Source organism: Ambystoma mexicanum, chromosome 3p (assembly GCF_040938575.1).
Source record: "Ambystoma mexicanum isolate Mex_15411 chromosome 3p, UKY_AmexF1_1, whole genome shotgun sequence".
In the NCBI taxonomy this organism is placed as follows: Eukaryota; Metazoa; Chordata; class Amphibia; order Caudata; family Ambystomatidae; genus Ambystoma; species Ambystoma mexicanum.
Genome location: NC_090925.1, coordinates 499647671 through 499663711, shown reverse-complemented (window position 1 = coordinate 499663711; position 16041 = coordinate 499647671). Strand labels below are relative to the sequence as shown.

General features: G+C 45.9%; 1 protein-coding gene across 4 annotated transcripts in view; it reads left to right on the top strand.

Annotated features, from left to right (window-relative positions):
- Positions 1 to 16041, top strand: part of BCAS4 (breast carcinoma amplified sequence 4) — a 963459-nt gene that overhangs the window by 304097 nt on the left and 643321 nt on the right. The window contains exon 3 of one of the 4 annotated variants that reach the window (XM_069651168.1): positions 3183 to 3328. The exons of the other annotated variants lie outside the window; for them this stretch is intronic. Coding sequence (XP_069507269.1) covers positions 3183 to 3308 — 126 coding nt within the window. The 3' untranslated portion in view covers positions 3309 to 3328. Of the gene's footprint in view, positions 1 to 3182; positions 3329 to 16041 lie in introns of those variants that run through there. 4 annotated transcript variants of the gene reach the window in all.

Below are 16041 nucleotides of genomic sequence, written 5' to 3'. Positions count from 1 at the left end.
TTAAACTGACGTGTCTTTTAGGAATCAAACGGGTCTATCTATAAAGGTTTTGGGCAGTGTGATTATTTATTCTTTTTTTTCTGTTTAAAAAAAAAATGTATGAGATGTGAAATATGATTTGTAAATCATTTTGTATAAATGCAATATCTAATGTATTTGGTTTTTTTAAATAATGTGTACGGTTTCCTTCCAAAACCATGTACACACATTTGTTTTAAAAGTGTTTCTACCTGTTCCCACCTTTAGTGTGAAGGTGGAAACGGTACAGTATTGATTAATACCACTCTACATTTATTCTAATGTAAGACAGGGTCAGTATTGACCCTTTTATGCATCATCGGGACATGGTGGTGAGGGGGCAATAGTGATTCACCACGTACTATTCTCCAAATGATTTTACTGTATTGATGGAAAGCTCCCACTCTTCCCTTATGTACAGTTAAACAAAGGCATTGTTTCTTGCCATTTTTAAAAGTGTCACCTTCACCTTTTTGGTGGAGGTAAAAACAGGCAGGCTTTTCTGCAGTTCTGCTGGAGGAAATTACCGTTGGCGGTATGCCAGTGGAATACCACACCAGTATTCCTCCAAAGACTGAATCCGCCAGATTGTAATTCAGGTGGCATTTTGCTACTACCACTGGAGATACCATTATAACCAGTGCTGGAAATGGACATAATGTACTGGGAAACTGCCCCCAGGCCCCTCACGCGCGCAAAAGGATTGTCAGTGGTGTGGGGGCGAATGGGGCTGAAATGTCAGTAGTGTGGGCGGGACTAGGGTAGAGCTAATTGTTGAATGATGTGCCTGTCCTGAATATAGGATGCTGGCTACTTTGCATAAAAACAAAGTGCATTTTGGGAACATAAAAATGACGACCAATTTATCAAACATGTCTCTACTAGTAATTCAAACGTTCATTCCTTCTGAGCATGCAATGCAGACTTGGTTTGGTGCTCATTCCTCTGTCAGAATAGTGACCCTGTCAGTAAAATTTGTTCAAAGCATGAGACATATATACAGCTTTGGTCAGTTTCATTGTTTAAGTTTGGGTGGTTGAACAAAGGACGACTTTCAGTTCACGAGACTCATGGGTTAGAGCAATGCCAGAGGTTAAGATTAATTCTAAACCTTCCAGCCATCACCTCTTGTTTTGCTGTAGTCACTCCGAGTGGGACGGGTATGCCCAGACGTGGGCCCTGTGCTGCTGGGCCTAGAGACCCAAGCTACTCCTCACGGATTAGGCCCAACAAGGCTGAAACATGTTTGGGGATGCTTGTGGTCTCGTGTAGATCGGGTGTTATTGCTATTAGCACCCTATGTTTTAAATCCAGAAACTCAGGGTGCTAAGAGCAATGTATTTTGTTTTAATGAACGGGAAGCCTCGTGGTGTCACATTCTTTGAAACAAAATACTTACTTAAGATGGCCACCATGGATCAGGAAGGTAGGTCTCCATACTGAGCCCCTCTGCCATTTCCATGGCGGCACAGGAGGCTGGAGCGCCGGCGGTTGCGCAGCCGCTGCTGAAAGAAATCAGGTAGCTGGGAGGAGACCAGAGAACCCGAGAGGAAGGGAGGGTGGAGGGTAGAAGGGAAGATGGGGAGGGGTGGGGGAAGCAGCCATCAGGCTGCTCGGAATGCTGGCTGAGATCGTGGGATTCAGCCTGTTATCTTAGCAACCTGTGCAAATTGACCCAAGACCTCACACTTTTCCCAGCAAGTCACTGACTTGGTCGAATGTTCCAGATTTTGGCTAACAGGTGTCAGACTTGACTTTCGGTTTGTAGCTTATTCCAAGAAGGCTCTTACTTGACCTCGAGTTTCAGGCTTATTCCCACCGGCTATAGAGTCTTTCCACCATGTCTCTGCTTAGAGGTCTTTCTTTTTCCACATTACATGGGTCCATCTAGAACCTCTTGTGCTACCGTTAGGATGAGATCACACTTTCCTCCTTCCCCCCTTCATTGGGATGGCATCTACCTAGAGATGCAATGTTGACAGTCTGAATGAAGAAATACAAAAAAACGTTTTAACAAATATCAAATTGAATCTAGGATCCATTGTGTACTCACCTAAGAGCCATTTAATACCACATTCCACAACATTAACACAGGTATTTTTACAAAATGAACCTCTCATGGCCCCCTCTAACAGTTAAAAAAACATCAATATGCTACAAACGAATGAATAATTAAAGACATAAATTCACTGAAGCAGACATTTTACATTTTTGACTATTACTTCAGGCATTGAGCTGTTGCAGGCCAGCCAGTATACACAGCGGTAGTCAAGACGTACATTACGTTTGAGTCTTACATTCAGGAAACATGTTTGCATTGTTATTTGTAATGGCTGGTTGTTACTGCTTGACCCACTCGAGATGCAAGTGGCGTTCAGGTGGTTACTTTCTTACTAGAGTGTATGGATATCAAGAATCATTTTTGGAAGTTGATTTTCTTTGGTTAGCTTTATGATGTTATTTCATTTGCTTCATTTAGCATGCTGTATCTATTTATAAAATAAGCCCAAATTGCACAGGTAGGTTGACCAGAAACATTTTGCTTGTTTAAATGCACAGTGATTGCAAAAGGGCTTCAATGCACAATGCATGTGGTGCATGAATAAACCAACTTTGTAATGTAACATTGAATCAAATACAATGAATTCACCGTTTTCCAGGCACTCTGTTAAGAAGAAATAGTGGCCTATCCATCTTTGGCCCCTCACTTGACCCAGGTGCGCATTTGCCTATACAAAACCTGATTGCTGAGTGTGACTCTTTCACGTTTACCTATCTTAGGACTCCAGTTCTTGTCAGGATGTCCCTAATTTAATACGCAGAATTTCAGCTTTAGCAGTAAACTAGCTTCTTGGTTGGACTCAGTCTCATAGATATAGAGCGCTCAGGTCGCTTCTTAACTTTTCATTCCCAGGATATAACGCCAGCATGTTTTTTTTAAATTAAGTTTCATGATTTTGGGATTCTCCTTGGCCCTGATGTTGTCATCTGCCAGCGTTGTGTCACCTTTCTACCTTCCTGACATGAATAAAGTGCACTCATACCAGCAAGTATTTTTTCAGCCCCTTGCCTTAGGTATACCTTATTAACAATAATTTCTCACCCCTTGCAAAAGTATTTACTACTTTGTGCTTACATGCAAATATTTCTTCCTGCTTCTCAAGGTCATTGTCATGCTGGTTATATCACACACCTGGCTGAAGACGACCTCCAGGTCTAGAGCCTCCAGCCTCATCAGGCTACGGATACTCGTTTCTGTTCTCCAACTGTGCCCCGGGGCTGCGATATAGGCATCGGAAATCTTGCAGCAACATGCTCTCCTTTCGCTCTGTCTCAAACAGTAAGTGTATAAGATATACCCCTCAGCAGGGTTGTGTCTTTGTTTCTTCCTTGTCTCATACCAGGCTTGTGGTCCTCTCTCCCGAGGGCTCTGGTCACGTCTCCCTCTTCTATCGCTGTACCAGATGTCTCCTACCGCTTCCCTCAACTCAGGGACTGCTATTTCGCCAGTTATTCAATTTATTTATTTTATTTATTTAACATTTGTTTGCCGCCTATACACAAGTGTTTCCAGGTGTCACAAGACAAGTTATGCGGGTCGGGGGGAGGTGGTACATAGGAAGAAAGTAGAACAACACAAAAAGTTATAGTGACCATGTGACAATCCTACCGTGCAAGTGCAAGACAAGGTTGTAAGTGCAGAGGGGAGGGGGTAGCTGGAAAAGCGCAGGAGTGGAATGCAGAAAGAGATGGGGTGGGCAAGTGCTGGGAGGGCCAAGACGACAAGGGCCAGGGGAAAGAGAAGGTCAGCCAAGGCTGGGGCAAGAGAGGCAATGTTGTCCGTGATTGTTCTGGAGGAGCAGGTGAGCACCTGTTTAGATGAGAATTTCATAGAGCGTACAACTCTAAAGATCACGTCTGGTACAACGGAAGAGAAAGAGAGTATTGGGGGGAGAAGGGCCAAGGGAGACAAGGGCGGAGGGTAGGGGATGGGGGGGTTTGGGAGGGAGCTGATAACAGAGAAGACAGGATGTCCAGAGTTTTGGAGAAGTGTGTGGCAGTGCAGTGCAGAGGGCCTGGGAGGGAGGAGAAGAGGAAGAGAGAGCAGTAGGATTGGCAAAATCCTTGCAGATTTTTAAAAGTTTAAACATGTTATTGGTATCTCCAGTGATGCGTGCTTGGACATGAGCCCTATTCTTGGAGCAGATGGTGAGACGATATTACCTTTGGAGAAGGCGGCAGGCCAGTTTGTCAGAGGATGAGCTAGATGCCTGCCACTTCCTCTCAGCAGCTTTATATTCTCAAAGCTGCCAAGTAGGAGCCATACCAAGAGTTGCATTTGAAGGCAGGCTTCATGCGGATCCTCATGACGGGGCAAGGATGTCCACGGTGTTAGAGATAGAGAAATGGAGATTAGCTAGAACAGAGTCAGGAGAAGAGTGAAGTGAAGGGGCGGAGGAGGGATGAAGGAAGAGGCAAATGCAGTGACTGACACACACTTCATTGGTCGAATGACAGAGAAGGAGACTGGCAGTGCTGGCGGAGGCATCATCAGGTGACAGGGGAGGTCAAGCTGGGAAGAGAGGAGAGAGTGGCCAGACCAGGAGAGAAGGCTAGTAAGAGCGTTAGAGAGTGGGATGTCTGTTGAGATGAGAGCATTCAAGGTGTATCCGGCAGTGTGAGCTGGGTCAGAGGGAAGGATAGTGAGGGAAAGAGAGTAGCAGAGTTCATGAAACAGTACAGTAGCCCCATCAGGAGAGTCAAGATGGATGTTAAAATCCCCAAGGAAGATATGTTTGGGGGAGGAGGCAAGAAGAGAGGAGGACAGGTCCGGCCATTCTTAGGGGAAGAGGGAGGTCAGTCTGGGGGGCCTGTAGATGTTAGCGAGAATAAGAGAGAAGGTAGGCGAGACAGATAGCCTGCAGACTAAGCTTTCAAAGGATGAGTAGTTTTGAGTGGGGATGATGGAGGCAGGAACCCACTCTGGGAACATCAGAGCCACTCCGCCGCAAAGGCCAAGATGGCCTGGGATTGTATAGTATCTTGTTGCCCTCGGGGAGAAGAGTGTCAAAAGTAGTGACGGAGCTGGCTTTGAACCATGTCTCGGTGAGATCAAGGACGTCAAGGTCTTCAAGGTGGCGATAGATGTCAGAGGAGTGTTTGATAGCAGAGCAAGAACTGAGGGTAGCACCGTGGGGGCAGAGACAAAATATCCTTTGGATAGCCTCTTCCCCTTTGCCAGAACATTCCGACCACCTGTGATGAAATGACTACTGCTCTGCAGGAGTACAGGCATAAGTAGTGGTTTCTAAACTGTTACTCAGCCTTACACTACTATTACACCAGCAGTTAGCTTTATTATAATAGTGAAACAGGCATAACATGAAACCTTCTCCACCTCTTGAAATTAGCAAGCGGAGCGTGAACCAGCCAGGATACATCCAAAACAATAATAGTACTGTAGGACCAAAAAAATGGAATTGCACAATCAAAAGTACAAGACTTTAATCAAACTAAAAGGATAGATGGGCTAATAACAGCACTAACAACACACCCCCTATACAAATTACACAGAATATGAAAACATTTGGTTGAAAGGGGTACTCTCTTTGGTACTTGTCGAGCCGGGCTTCTGGGTGCTTTCCAGCGAGTCGCGTCGGGTTCAAGGTGGTCGAGCTGGTGTGATGGGATTCAGCAAAGTGGTGTTATTCAACAAGCGGCAACAGCACTTGCCTCCAAGAAGCTCAGGACAGCCAGGCGATATTTGGGTCAGAGGTTCTCACAAATGCTGGAAGCAGTTCAACATTGCAGAGTGATCCAAAGGCAGCTTCTCTTGTTTTAGGGGTGTTGTGAGGCCCTGTTGAGGGTCTCTAAGGAAGGGGGATTCCTTCATCTGCCCTTCCCAATGTGGAATGTTGTCTGGGACACGTACAGGGTGGCCACTTCAGCTGGTGGCTCCTAGTTACCAGGGTCCAACCAGCAGGCAGACTTTCCAACAGCAGTTCCTTGGTGTGCTGTGAGACCCTGGACTGCGTGTCTGAGGAAAGGAGAGTTCATCTTCTGCCTTTCTCAGCCAGAAAGGTTTCCAGGGACATATGCTGGTTTTCCACTTCAACAAGCAGTGAGCTGGGTACCAGTGCCTAGGCAGCAGGCCTTTTCCAACAGCAAATCAGTTCAAATGTTCCCTTGAAGTGGATAGGGAGAGGGCCTCCTCTCTCCTTGGAAATCTTTGTTCACTCCAGTGGTTGGGATCTTTGAACAGACTTTACCCCAGAGCAGTTCCAGACAAATCATCTTCTGTGTAGTACAAGGTGAGCATTCGTGATGATTCAATTAAGTGAGGGAGCCGCCCACTTATAAAGTAATTTGTCCACAGCAGATTGGTCCATTGAAAGCCTTCTGCAAGAGGCCATTCCTTTTTGCTTTAACAAGATTTTTGTCTATTGATGTCTGTTCCCAAGGCCTTGTCTGCAGAAAGTTAGGAAGCATCTCAGGAAGGAAGTACCTGATCATTATTCAATTCAAGATGGTTGGACCTTTCTTCCATAGTGAAGATCCTCCCCTCAGCTTCATCAAACTTCCTTCTCTCCTGTTTGCCTGATATTACAAAAAATGCAGTCATTATCCCCTCATGCGACTTCTTCTTTCTAGTGGGGGAGCTTCATTTGAAGCACTGGCTGCCACCCTCCCACCTGGGGGTATGGGTATCCGTAAAAAACACTGAAATAAAATAAAAACAAATGGGATATTTGTTCGACTTTCGGCTTGAAAAATTCAAACAGCCAAAATGTTTTAACATCTATCCCATTCAGTGCTATTGTAGTGAACAAGGGGAGAAGAAGTTGCGGGAGGGTCCCCCACACCCTTGTTGACTACAATGGCATCAGCGGTTGCGAGGGTGTCCCCTGCTCCCTAAACAACAATGATTCAAAATAAATAACAACATAAAAAGGACCCTGCAGCACCGGTTCCCATGCACGTAAGTGAAGGGAACTGGCGTCACAGAGGGATGGATGAGTCGGCATCACAAGGCGAAGTGTGCCGACAAAAGTATGGGGGTAGAGGGGAGCAGGTTGACAGAAATGTCTGCGATAGAAAAAAATGAAAGCCAATTTCATTAAACTAACTTTTTTTGTTTTATTCCTCAGACATTTGTCATTCGAATATTTCCTGGATATCAGGGGTATGCCCTGTTCTCTGGGAAAGTGTAAAGCCCTCCCATGAAAGGATAATGGAGGGTTGCTGGGCCCAAAGTTTTGTTGTGAGTGGAACCTCCAGCCACAGACAGTAATACACAAACACTCTGACAGTTGCAGGAGTCACTGGAAAACAGTTGACAATACAAATGACACCAGATGGGTATATGGGAAATTATAGCTATATCTCCTTGTAGGCCGCCATATCAAACGCCAAATAGCTTTATACGTACATTTTACTGAAGTACATGGGGATCCACAATTAATCACTTAAATCTGTTTGTTTACCTTCAAAGGTGTTCCCATTTTTATTCTAAAAAAGGGAAACCTAAATTTAGAATACCTTCGTATCTAGCTAAGCTAGAAAGAAATCCTTTGAAGGGAACCTTTCCTTTATGGTCAGGAATAACCGCCTCCATCCCCCACCCCACCGATCCCTCTCCAATGTGTACACTGTTAGAACATTTGCAGCAGGATTGCCAACCAAAAATGGGTTTGCGCTGGGCAAGTGAACAAATCAGCTAGAGCACTTTCTAAAGGGGTGGACCCATTGCTGCGAACATACATTTAGTTTCTAAAGACTGTTTATAGGTCCACACCATCAGATTCTGCATGGGCAGATTTTTGTCTCTGCATACTTTGATGTTAGGTACTATGTGTCTTAAGAGCAGGTGGCAAGCCAATTACAGGGTTGTATGCGAATTGATCGTTTTACAACTGCTCGAATGACAATTGACCTTTTCACAATTGACCGAATTGTGAAGGTCAATTGTACCATATATGTGGGGGGAAACCCCCCACAACCTCCCACCCAACACCAAACCCCCCAAAACCCATATATATATATATACAGATATATATATATATTACCAAACCAATATATATTCGGTCAATTGTTCATTTGAACAATTGTAAACGACCAATTTGGGTAATACCAATTACAGATGTCCAGAAAAAAGTTGACATGGGTTGTTTTTTTATATGGCTGTTGATAGGTTGTCTGAAAGTGAGGCTATTTAGTAGAACTGACTTAATGGCAGAATCAATGTAGTAGAGCTCCTAAATAAAAAAATAAATTGGGGAGATCCCCACTACCAGATGAAATGTGTCACACCTCCACTTTGTGATTGGATGACTGACTTCCTTTCTTGGGTCGGACCACTGGCTAAAAGGCCAAGTCCATTCTGGAGTCAGGGGGGAAGGTGTCTCTTCGTGCAGCTCCGCACATCACCACCACTCTTGGGCACAGCCGACAGCAGAGATAGACAGCTGGTCTAGCCAAGTTTATCAAGGTATGGGGGTTGTTGGGGCCTGGTGCAATCCTTGATTATTGTTTTTTCAGGAAGGATTCTCTCACCATAGAAGTTGTGAATCGTAGCCTGCCGGCAGACATCCGGACCCATCATGCTCTGCCCCAAGGTCCAAGTGGAAAGTTGGGGAAGAGCAGTCCCTGAGATTGGGGTGTGTATGGGGAACCGGATGCTCTATTGAACTTGACAGTGTGTTCCGCTCTTACATATGGTGGCAAAAGGTTTCTTTCCCTTGCTCTATCACCCTGGGTCTGTTTCACAGAGAGTTGGACCCCTAAATGGGTTTCCAGGAGGCACATGTGTCTGGGCAGTGGGGAGGGAGCTGGGGATATCCCCCATATATCACCTCTGAGTAGCACATACTTGCACTTGTCTCCAAATTCCCCCTAACCTCTGCATTTAAACACAGAACTTAATCATTTATAATAATTTGGAGTCCAATCCTACCACTGTTAACTCTACACGATTAAAATAATTCTGCGCTCCCTTGACTTAACCCACATAGTCAAGGTAGTACTGGCCTTCATGTTTTTTACACAACACTATTGTAACATCCTGTAGTTAGGCCTCCCCAAAAAGTGAATTCAAGACCATCACATAATTATCGAAACAGAGTAGCCGGCCTAATCCACAGCCAGAAAAGCCATGACAATATTACAGAGACCTTGAAATTCGTGCACTGGTTCCCTATGCCGCAGGCAAGAATCATGTGTACTTTGCAAAGAACCTTATGGGCTGAGGGCGCAAACTATCTGAGGAGCTACCTAAAGAAATACGCACCATTGAGATCTCTCCAGTCATCAGCTGCAAGACTTAAACCAAATTCCTCAGAAGTGGTGGTCGTATCCACACCTCTTATTATCCCCACTCCATTTGCAGGGTTTTTCCAAATCTGTGTGGTGTTTGTCACATTGTCCATCTTTTCTATGTGATGCTATTGAGCTGAAATCAGCACCCATAAATACCTTTTTTCCAGTGTTTGAAAAATGCAAAAAAAACCACCACTTTTAGAGGTTAGTGCAGCTGAAATCCCTTTACAGGTGCAAAAATGAGACTCGCCATACTCACAGACACTTGGGAGATGATCTATGGTGCAGCGCTTAGAAGGCCTGAGTGGCTTCTGGCTGAATCAAATTTCAGTAACCATCACTACGTTTTGATGGTTCTTTGTCTAAACACCTACAAAGGATACAGAAAAGCATAACACATAACTAATCTGGACTCCTGTTATTTGATTTGGTTTTACTTTTTACAACTGCTCAATGGCTTTCTACTAAATTAAACTACTCGCCAGTCATACTTATGTGCTCTCCCTAGAAGTTTATCCTGGTTGCAGGCTTGCATGTCCGTAAAATGAGGTGGCTTTGGAAAAACTGCATGAACAATTTGTTTTTCTTCGGCTTTTTATTGAATATTTTGAATATGAGCCACTCTTCAGGTAACATGTTATTATTGCGTTGTCAGTGCCTACAGCACATCTATTAAAGTGGATTATTTGTCCAGCCTATGCTGTCCCAATCCTCAACAACGTTAGATATTTCCAGGGTAGGCCTGTCTGGTGGCTGCCATTTTGTACGCACTCTTTCTCAGCACTCTCTCACTGTTAGAACATGGAGGACCGCTGCTGCACCTACTTCACTTCTAAGGAGCATTTACGTTAGTGGCCAGACGTGGTGCTGTTTCGCCGTGTAGCATTCAAAGAGCAGCCTGTGAAAGTGATGTGTGCTGCCTGCATAATGTACTCTCGTGATTTGCGAAGCAAACCGAATATTTTTTGGCAGAAGAAACAAATGAGTCAGAGAATTGCTGAACGTGGAAACCACAAAGTCAAGCAAAAGGGAAGATGTTATATTTCTCAGTTTGAACACTGTATTTGGTGAAAGTGATCAAGCAGACCGAGATGGAGGATATGGCTGGCTGTGCAATTCCCTCAAAGCAATGGATGAAACATACAATGGTTCTTAAACTGGAAGGAACAACAGAAACACTACTTACTAAAAAGTCAACATAAAGATTTCTTCTGAAAGCACGAAAATCACGTTCAAATGTGACCATCTATGTGCTGACTGGCTAAACAGCTGCCGAAGGCTCGCAAGCTATAGCATTATTGAGAGGTTGGGTGTTACCTGCATGTCTGGTGATGCGCTGGTATAGCAATGGTGGTGCCTCTGACTATAGATTGGGGATTGGTTGACAACGACAAGGAAGCTGCACCCTCGTACAGCCTTGCTTTGTGATGTTCCCAGGCAAGTTCTCCAGACATGGAAACAAATCATGCTTCTTGTACTTTTTTCTTAGATGAAGAACGTGCTTTCTTGAAGGAAATATTGCTTGTGGTTGAATCATTATCTTTCAGGGGTTTTCAAGGAAGGATGGACGGTAGTGTGGTCTTTGTCGCCTCTGTGCACTAGAAGGTAGCTGCCCCCCTGGTCTCATACATCTCATTGCAAATACAGCAAAGTAAAGTATTCAAGAACTGCATACATGCAAGTCATGTCATGTCTCGCCAACACTCCTGATACACACCACCTCGGGGAGCTTCCTTGAAGAAAGAGAGAAGTAGGTTTGATCCGCTGTCCCAAGGAAGAGTACGGAGAAGAATGCAAGGATGCCCGACCGAAGCTTCTGGGAAAAAGTCTGCCCTGATGCTGCTTCACCCTGACCATACAAAAGCTCATAGATATTTACAAACCTGCACAGTGCAAGCATGTAGGGACAGTGTAAGGAAGGCATGGTATCAACTTAAGACAGACACAAGCGATCACAGTTCAAGGGTGTTTATTGACCTTTATCAAAGGGATGGAAAAGAGCCTATCCAAACCTAAATCTAAGATGGGAGCAAGCTACGAGCATCAAATAATAATAATACAGTCCTAGTGGAGTATAGTCAAATAAAAAGGACCTATACAAAAAAAACTATTTCCACTCCTTACCGCTATGCTACAAAAAGTGTAGGATAATGTGCACGGAAAAGAAGAAGTGTTCACAAAATGACAAGTCAGGATGTTTAGGCAGGGGGGCCTCCCTTCCCCACATTTTTAGCACGGGACAAGGCGGGTCACTTGAGCACAGCATACTATTGGGCATCTTTGGCACGAGGTCACAGTTCCTTTTACTAATATCAGGACCTTCTGTGCCCAAGTCTCTTACATTCAAAGTCTCTTGATGCAGAGGGCCTGATATATCAGAAACAACAACAAAAAAGTTCCTTTCCAAATATTGAAGTCGATTGACTCTTCACCCTGGATCCCCCTCAGCCGGACTCAGATCCTTTTTCATATACTTAGTCCACCTCAGCTGGGCTCAGACCAATTTCAATTCACAGGGATCCCTCAGTCGGATTCACACTAGCCACAGAAATATCTTCTTGAGTGATTTACGGTTTAACCAGGATCCCCCTCTTCCGGGTTCAGATCTACTTTTATACAATTAGTTCCCCTGAGCCAGGCTCAGACCAATTTCAGTTCACAGGCCATCGAAGACTTTCGAATGTGCATGGGATTCAACTTAACCCACTGCATGAACACTTCGATTTCACAGTTCAGTCATTCTCACACGCTCAGTTGGATACCAAACATAGACCTTAGAGTGAGCACCCACGTGGAGCCGGACCGCTCTGTATCTGGTATCTATTTCGGTTTCATAAAGTTCAATTGCAAACAAGTTTTCTTTCTTCATGCAATGTTGCCGCTTGCAACCTTAAGAGTAACACAGTCCGGTCGGCTATCAGTTTCTCCAACTCACCGGATGTGCTGAACTCACTGGCGTTGCTTTGCTATCGGAGTCAAGGGCAGTACCACGGAGTCAATCGCTTCTCCCCACCTTGGCTATCAATGCAGGAGGGTACTGTGTACTTTTGACACACACTGCACCGTTCGTCAGCTGCAATTCCTAGTCTTATGCTTCTCTTCCTCGACGCTTCTTGAAAGTCGTGGTCCTTCTTCGAAAAGGGCAAGGGCAATTCCCTCCTTGTTACCCTCTCTGGTCTTGCCACCTTTCTCCTCAGTTTGAACTGACAACTCAGAATGGCTGCTTCCTCATGCGTTTTGCCTTGCTCAGGGTGTGCTTTCGTGCTCCGCCTTTTATCCATGTGGGGAAGTAGGATAAAAGTAGGGTGAGTGTAATTATCACTAATTCTGGCTCTGCCTGACCCTTGTGTTGGGACATGTCAGCTATACGGCTCTGGTGTTAGTCCGTTGGCGTTCATGATGAAATGTCGGTGAGCAGGTGTTCGTGTTGGAAAAGAGGGGGGTTGAGCTTCTAGGTATCCTAGCAGGTCGGATGGGGAAAAGGTGTTATAAGGAAGGGGATGCTGCGTCTCACCCTTCAGTGTGCCACTTCGACTCCCTGAAGACCGCTCATCCAGGTGATCCTCCCACACTGGTCCTCCCCCAGGAACTGGATCCAATAGCGATGGCCGTGTCCTGGCCACCTGGATGACAGATCCCCGGGGGACTAGCGGGTGAGACCCCTTCAGATTTCTCACAACAACCAAATCACTCCACACATGCAGTGGGAAGGGTATCCTGCCCAGGATGGGTTCCTAGGCAACCTTTAAAAAAGTACAGCCACAACAGGTCAGTTTCACAGCACGTTTTTGAGAATGGAAGAAGAAGAAAATGCACTTGGTTGCATAGATATGTAGGAGATCCCAATATATTTATTTACTTCATTTATTTATTGTGATTTGCACATGAGCTGGACGCCAAAGGTTTAGCTTCAGGGCACCCAAAACGAGAATTGGAAGACGGAGGAATCAGAACTAGACAACATAAGGGCAATACAGGGTGTCACAATTTACCATTCGACACAATCAACAATTAGGTTTGCAAAGGTAGCGGGCGCCCCTCTCTTGACAGAACAAGGCCTGATAACCTGTTCAGTGGTTATTAACCACTTGAGAGTTCACAGCCACTGCTTATACTCACTGTGCCTTTCACAGATGGGAAATATCCATTTGCATATCAGTCTTTGTCCTGCCCTGGGGCAGTCCAGCACCGAAATGCAATGGCAATTCCAACCTGAACGAGAGTACCACCAGCAACCCCATACACGTGTTTCACCCTTGTTGGGGATCATCAGTGAGGTGAAGCTGATGCCTCTCTAAGCACAGTGAGAGGGAGACCACGTCTGGTTGCCCCCAGGAGACCTAGGGTTACCAATCCCAGGTTCCTTGAAATTTAGTTTGCAAAGGTAGCGGGCGCCCCTCTCTCGACAGAACAAGGCCTGATAACCTGTTCAGTGGTTATTAACCACTTGAGAGTTCGCAGCCACTGCTTTTACTCACTGTGCCTTTCACAGATGGGAAATATCCATTTGCATATCAGTCTTTGTCCTGCCCTGGGGTAGTCCAGCACCGAAATGCAATGGCAATTCCAACCTGAACGAGAGTACCACCAGCAACCCCATACACGTGTTTCACCCTTGTTGGGGATCATCAGTGAGGTGAAGCTGATGCCTCTCTAAGCACAGTGAGAGGGAGACCACGTCTGGTTGCCCCCAGGAGACCTAGGGTTACCAATCCCAGGTTCCTTGAAATTTAGTTTGGAAAGGTAGCGGGCGCCCCTCTCTCGACAGAACAAGGCCTGATAACCTGCTCAGTGGTTATTAACCACTTGAGAGTTCGCAGCCACTGCTTTTACTCACTGTGCCTTTCACAGATGGGAAATATCCATTTGCATATCAGTCTTTGTCCTGCCCTGGGGCAGTCCAGCAGTGGCTGCGAACTCTCAAGTGGTTAATAACCACTGAACAGGTTATCAGGCCTTGTTCTGTCGAGAGAGGGGCGCCCGCTACCTTTGCAAACTAAATTTCAAGGAACCTGGGATTGGTAACCCTAGGTCTCCTGGGGAGACCTAGGGTTACCAAGTCTGTTCTTTCGAGAGAGGGGCGCCCTCTACCTTTGCAAAACTATTTTTCAAGGAACCTGGGATTGGTAACCCTAGGTCTCCTGGGGGCAACCAGACGTGGTCTCCCTCTCACTGTGCTTAGAGAGGCATCAGCTTCACCTCACGGATGATCCCCAACAAGGGTGAAACACGTGTATGGGGTTGCTGGTGGTACTCTCGTTCAGGTTGGAATTGCCATTGCATTTCGGTGCTGGACTACCCCAGGGCAGGACAAAGACTGATATGCAAATGGATATTTCCCATCTGTGAAAGGCACAGTGAGTAAAAGCAGTGGCTGCGAACTCTCAAGTGGTTAATAACCACTGAACAGGTTATCAGGCCTTGTTCTGTCGAGAGAGGGGCGCCCGCTACCTTTGCAAAACTATTTTTCAAGGAACCTTGGATTGGTAACCCTAGGTCTCCTGGGGGCAACCAGACGTGGTCTCCCTCTCACTGTGCTTAGAGAGGCATCAGCTTCACCTCACTGATGATCCCCAACAAGGGTGAAACACGTGTATGGGGTTGCTGGTGGTACTCTCGTTCAGGTTGGAATTGCCATTGCATTTCGGTGCTGGACTGCCCCTGGGCAGAACAAAGACTGATATGCAAATGGATATTTCCCATCTGTGAAAGGCACAGTGAGTAAAAGCAGTGGCTGCGAACTCTCAAGTGGTTAATAACCACCGAACAGGTTATCAAGTCTGTTCTTTCGAGAGAGGGGCGCCCGCTACCTTTGCAAAACTATTTTTCAAGGAACCTGGGATTGGTAACCCTAGGTCTCCTGGGGGCAACCAGACGTGGTCTCCCTCTCACTGTGCTTAGAGAGGCATCAGCTTCACCTCACTGATGATCCCCAACAAGGGTGAAACACGTGTATGGGGTTGCTGGTGGTACTCTCGTTCAGGTTGGAATTGCCATTGCATTTCGGTGCTGGACTGCCCCTGGGCAGGACAAAGACTGATATGCAAATGGATATTTCCCATCTGTGAAAGGCACAGTGAGTAAAAGCAGTGGCTGCGAACTCTCAAGTGGTTAATAACCACCGAACAGGTTATCAAGTCTGTTCTTTCGAGAGAGGGGCGCCCGCTACCTTTGCAAAACTATTTTTCAAGGAACCTGGGATTGGTAACCCTAGGTCTCCTGGGGGCAACCAGACGTGGTCTCCCTCTCACTGTGCTTAGAGAGGCATCAGCTTCACCTCACTGATGATCCCCAACAAGGGTGAAACACGTGTATGGGGTTGCTGGTGGTACTCTCGTTCAGGTTGGAATTGCCATTGCATTTCGGCGCTGGACTGCCCCTGGGCAGAACAAAGACTGATATGCAAATGGATATTTCCCATCTGTGAAAGGCACAGTGAGTAAAAGCAGTGGCTGCGAACTCTCAAGTGGTTAATAACCACCGAACAGGTTATCAAGTCTGTTCTTTCGAGAGAGGGGCGCCCGCTACCTTTGCAAAACTATTTTTCAAGGAACCTGGGATTGGTAACCCTAGGTCTCCTGGGGGCAACCAGACGTGGTCTCCCTCTCACTGTGCTTAGAGAGGCATCAGCTTCACCTCACTGATGATCCCCAACAAGGGTGAAACACGTGTATGGGGTTGCTGGTGGTACTCTCGTTCAGGTTGGAA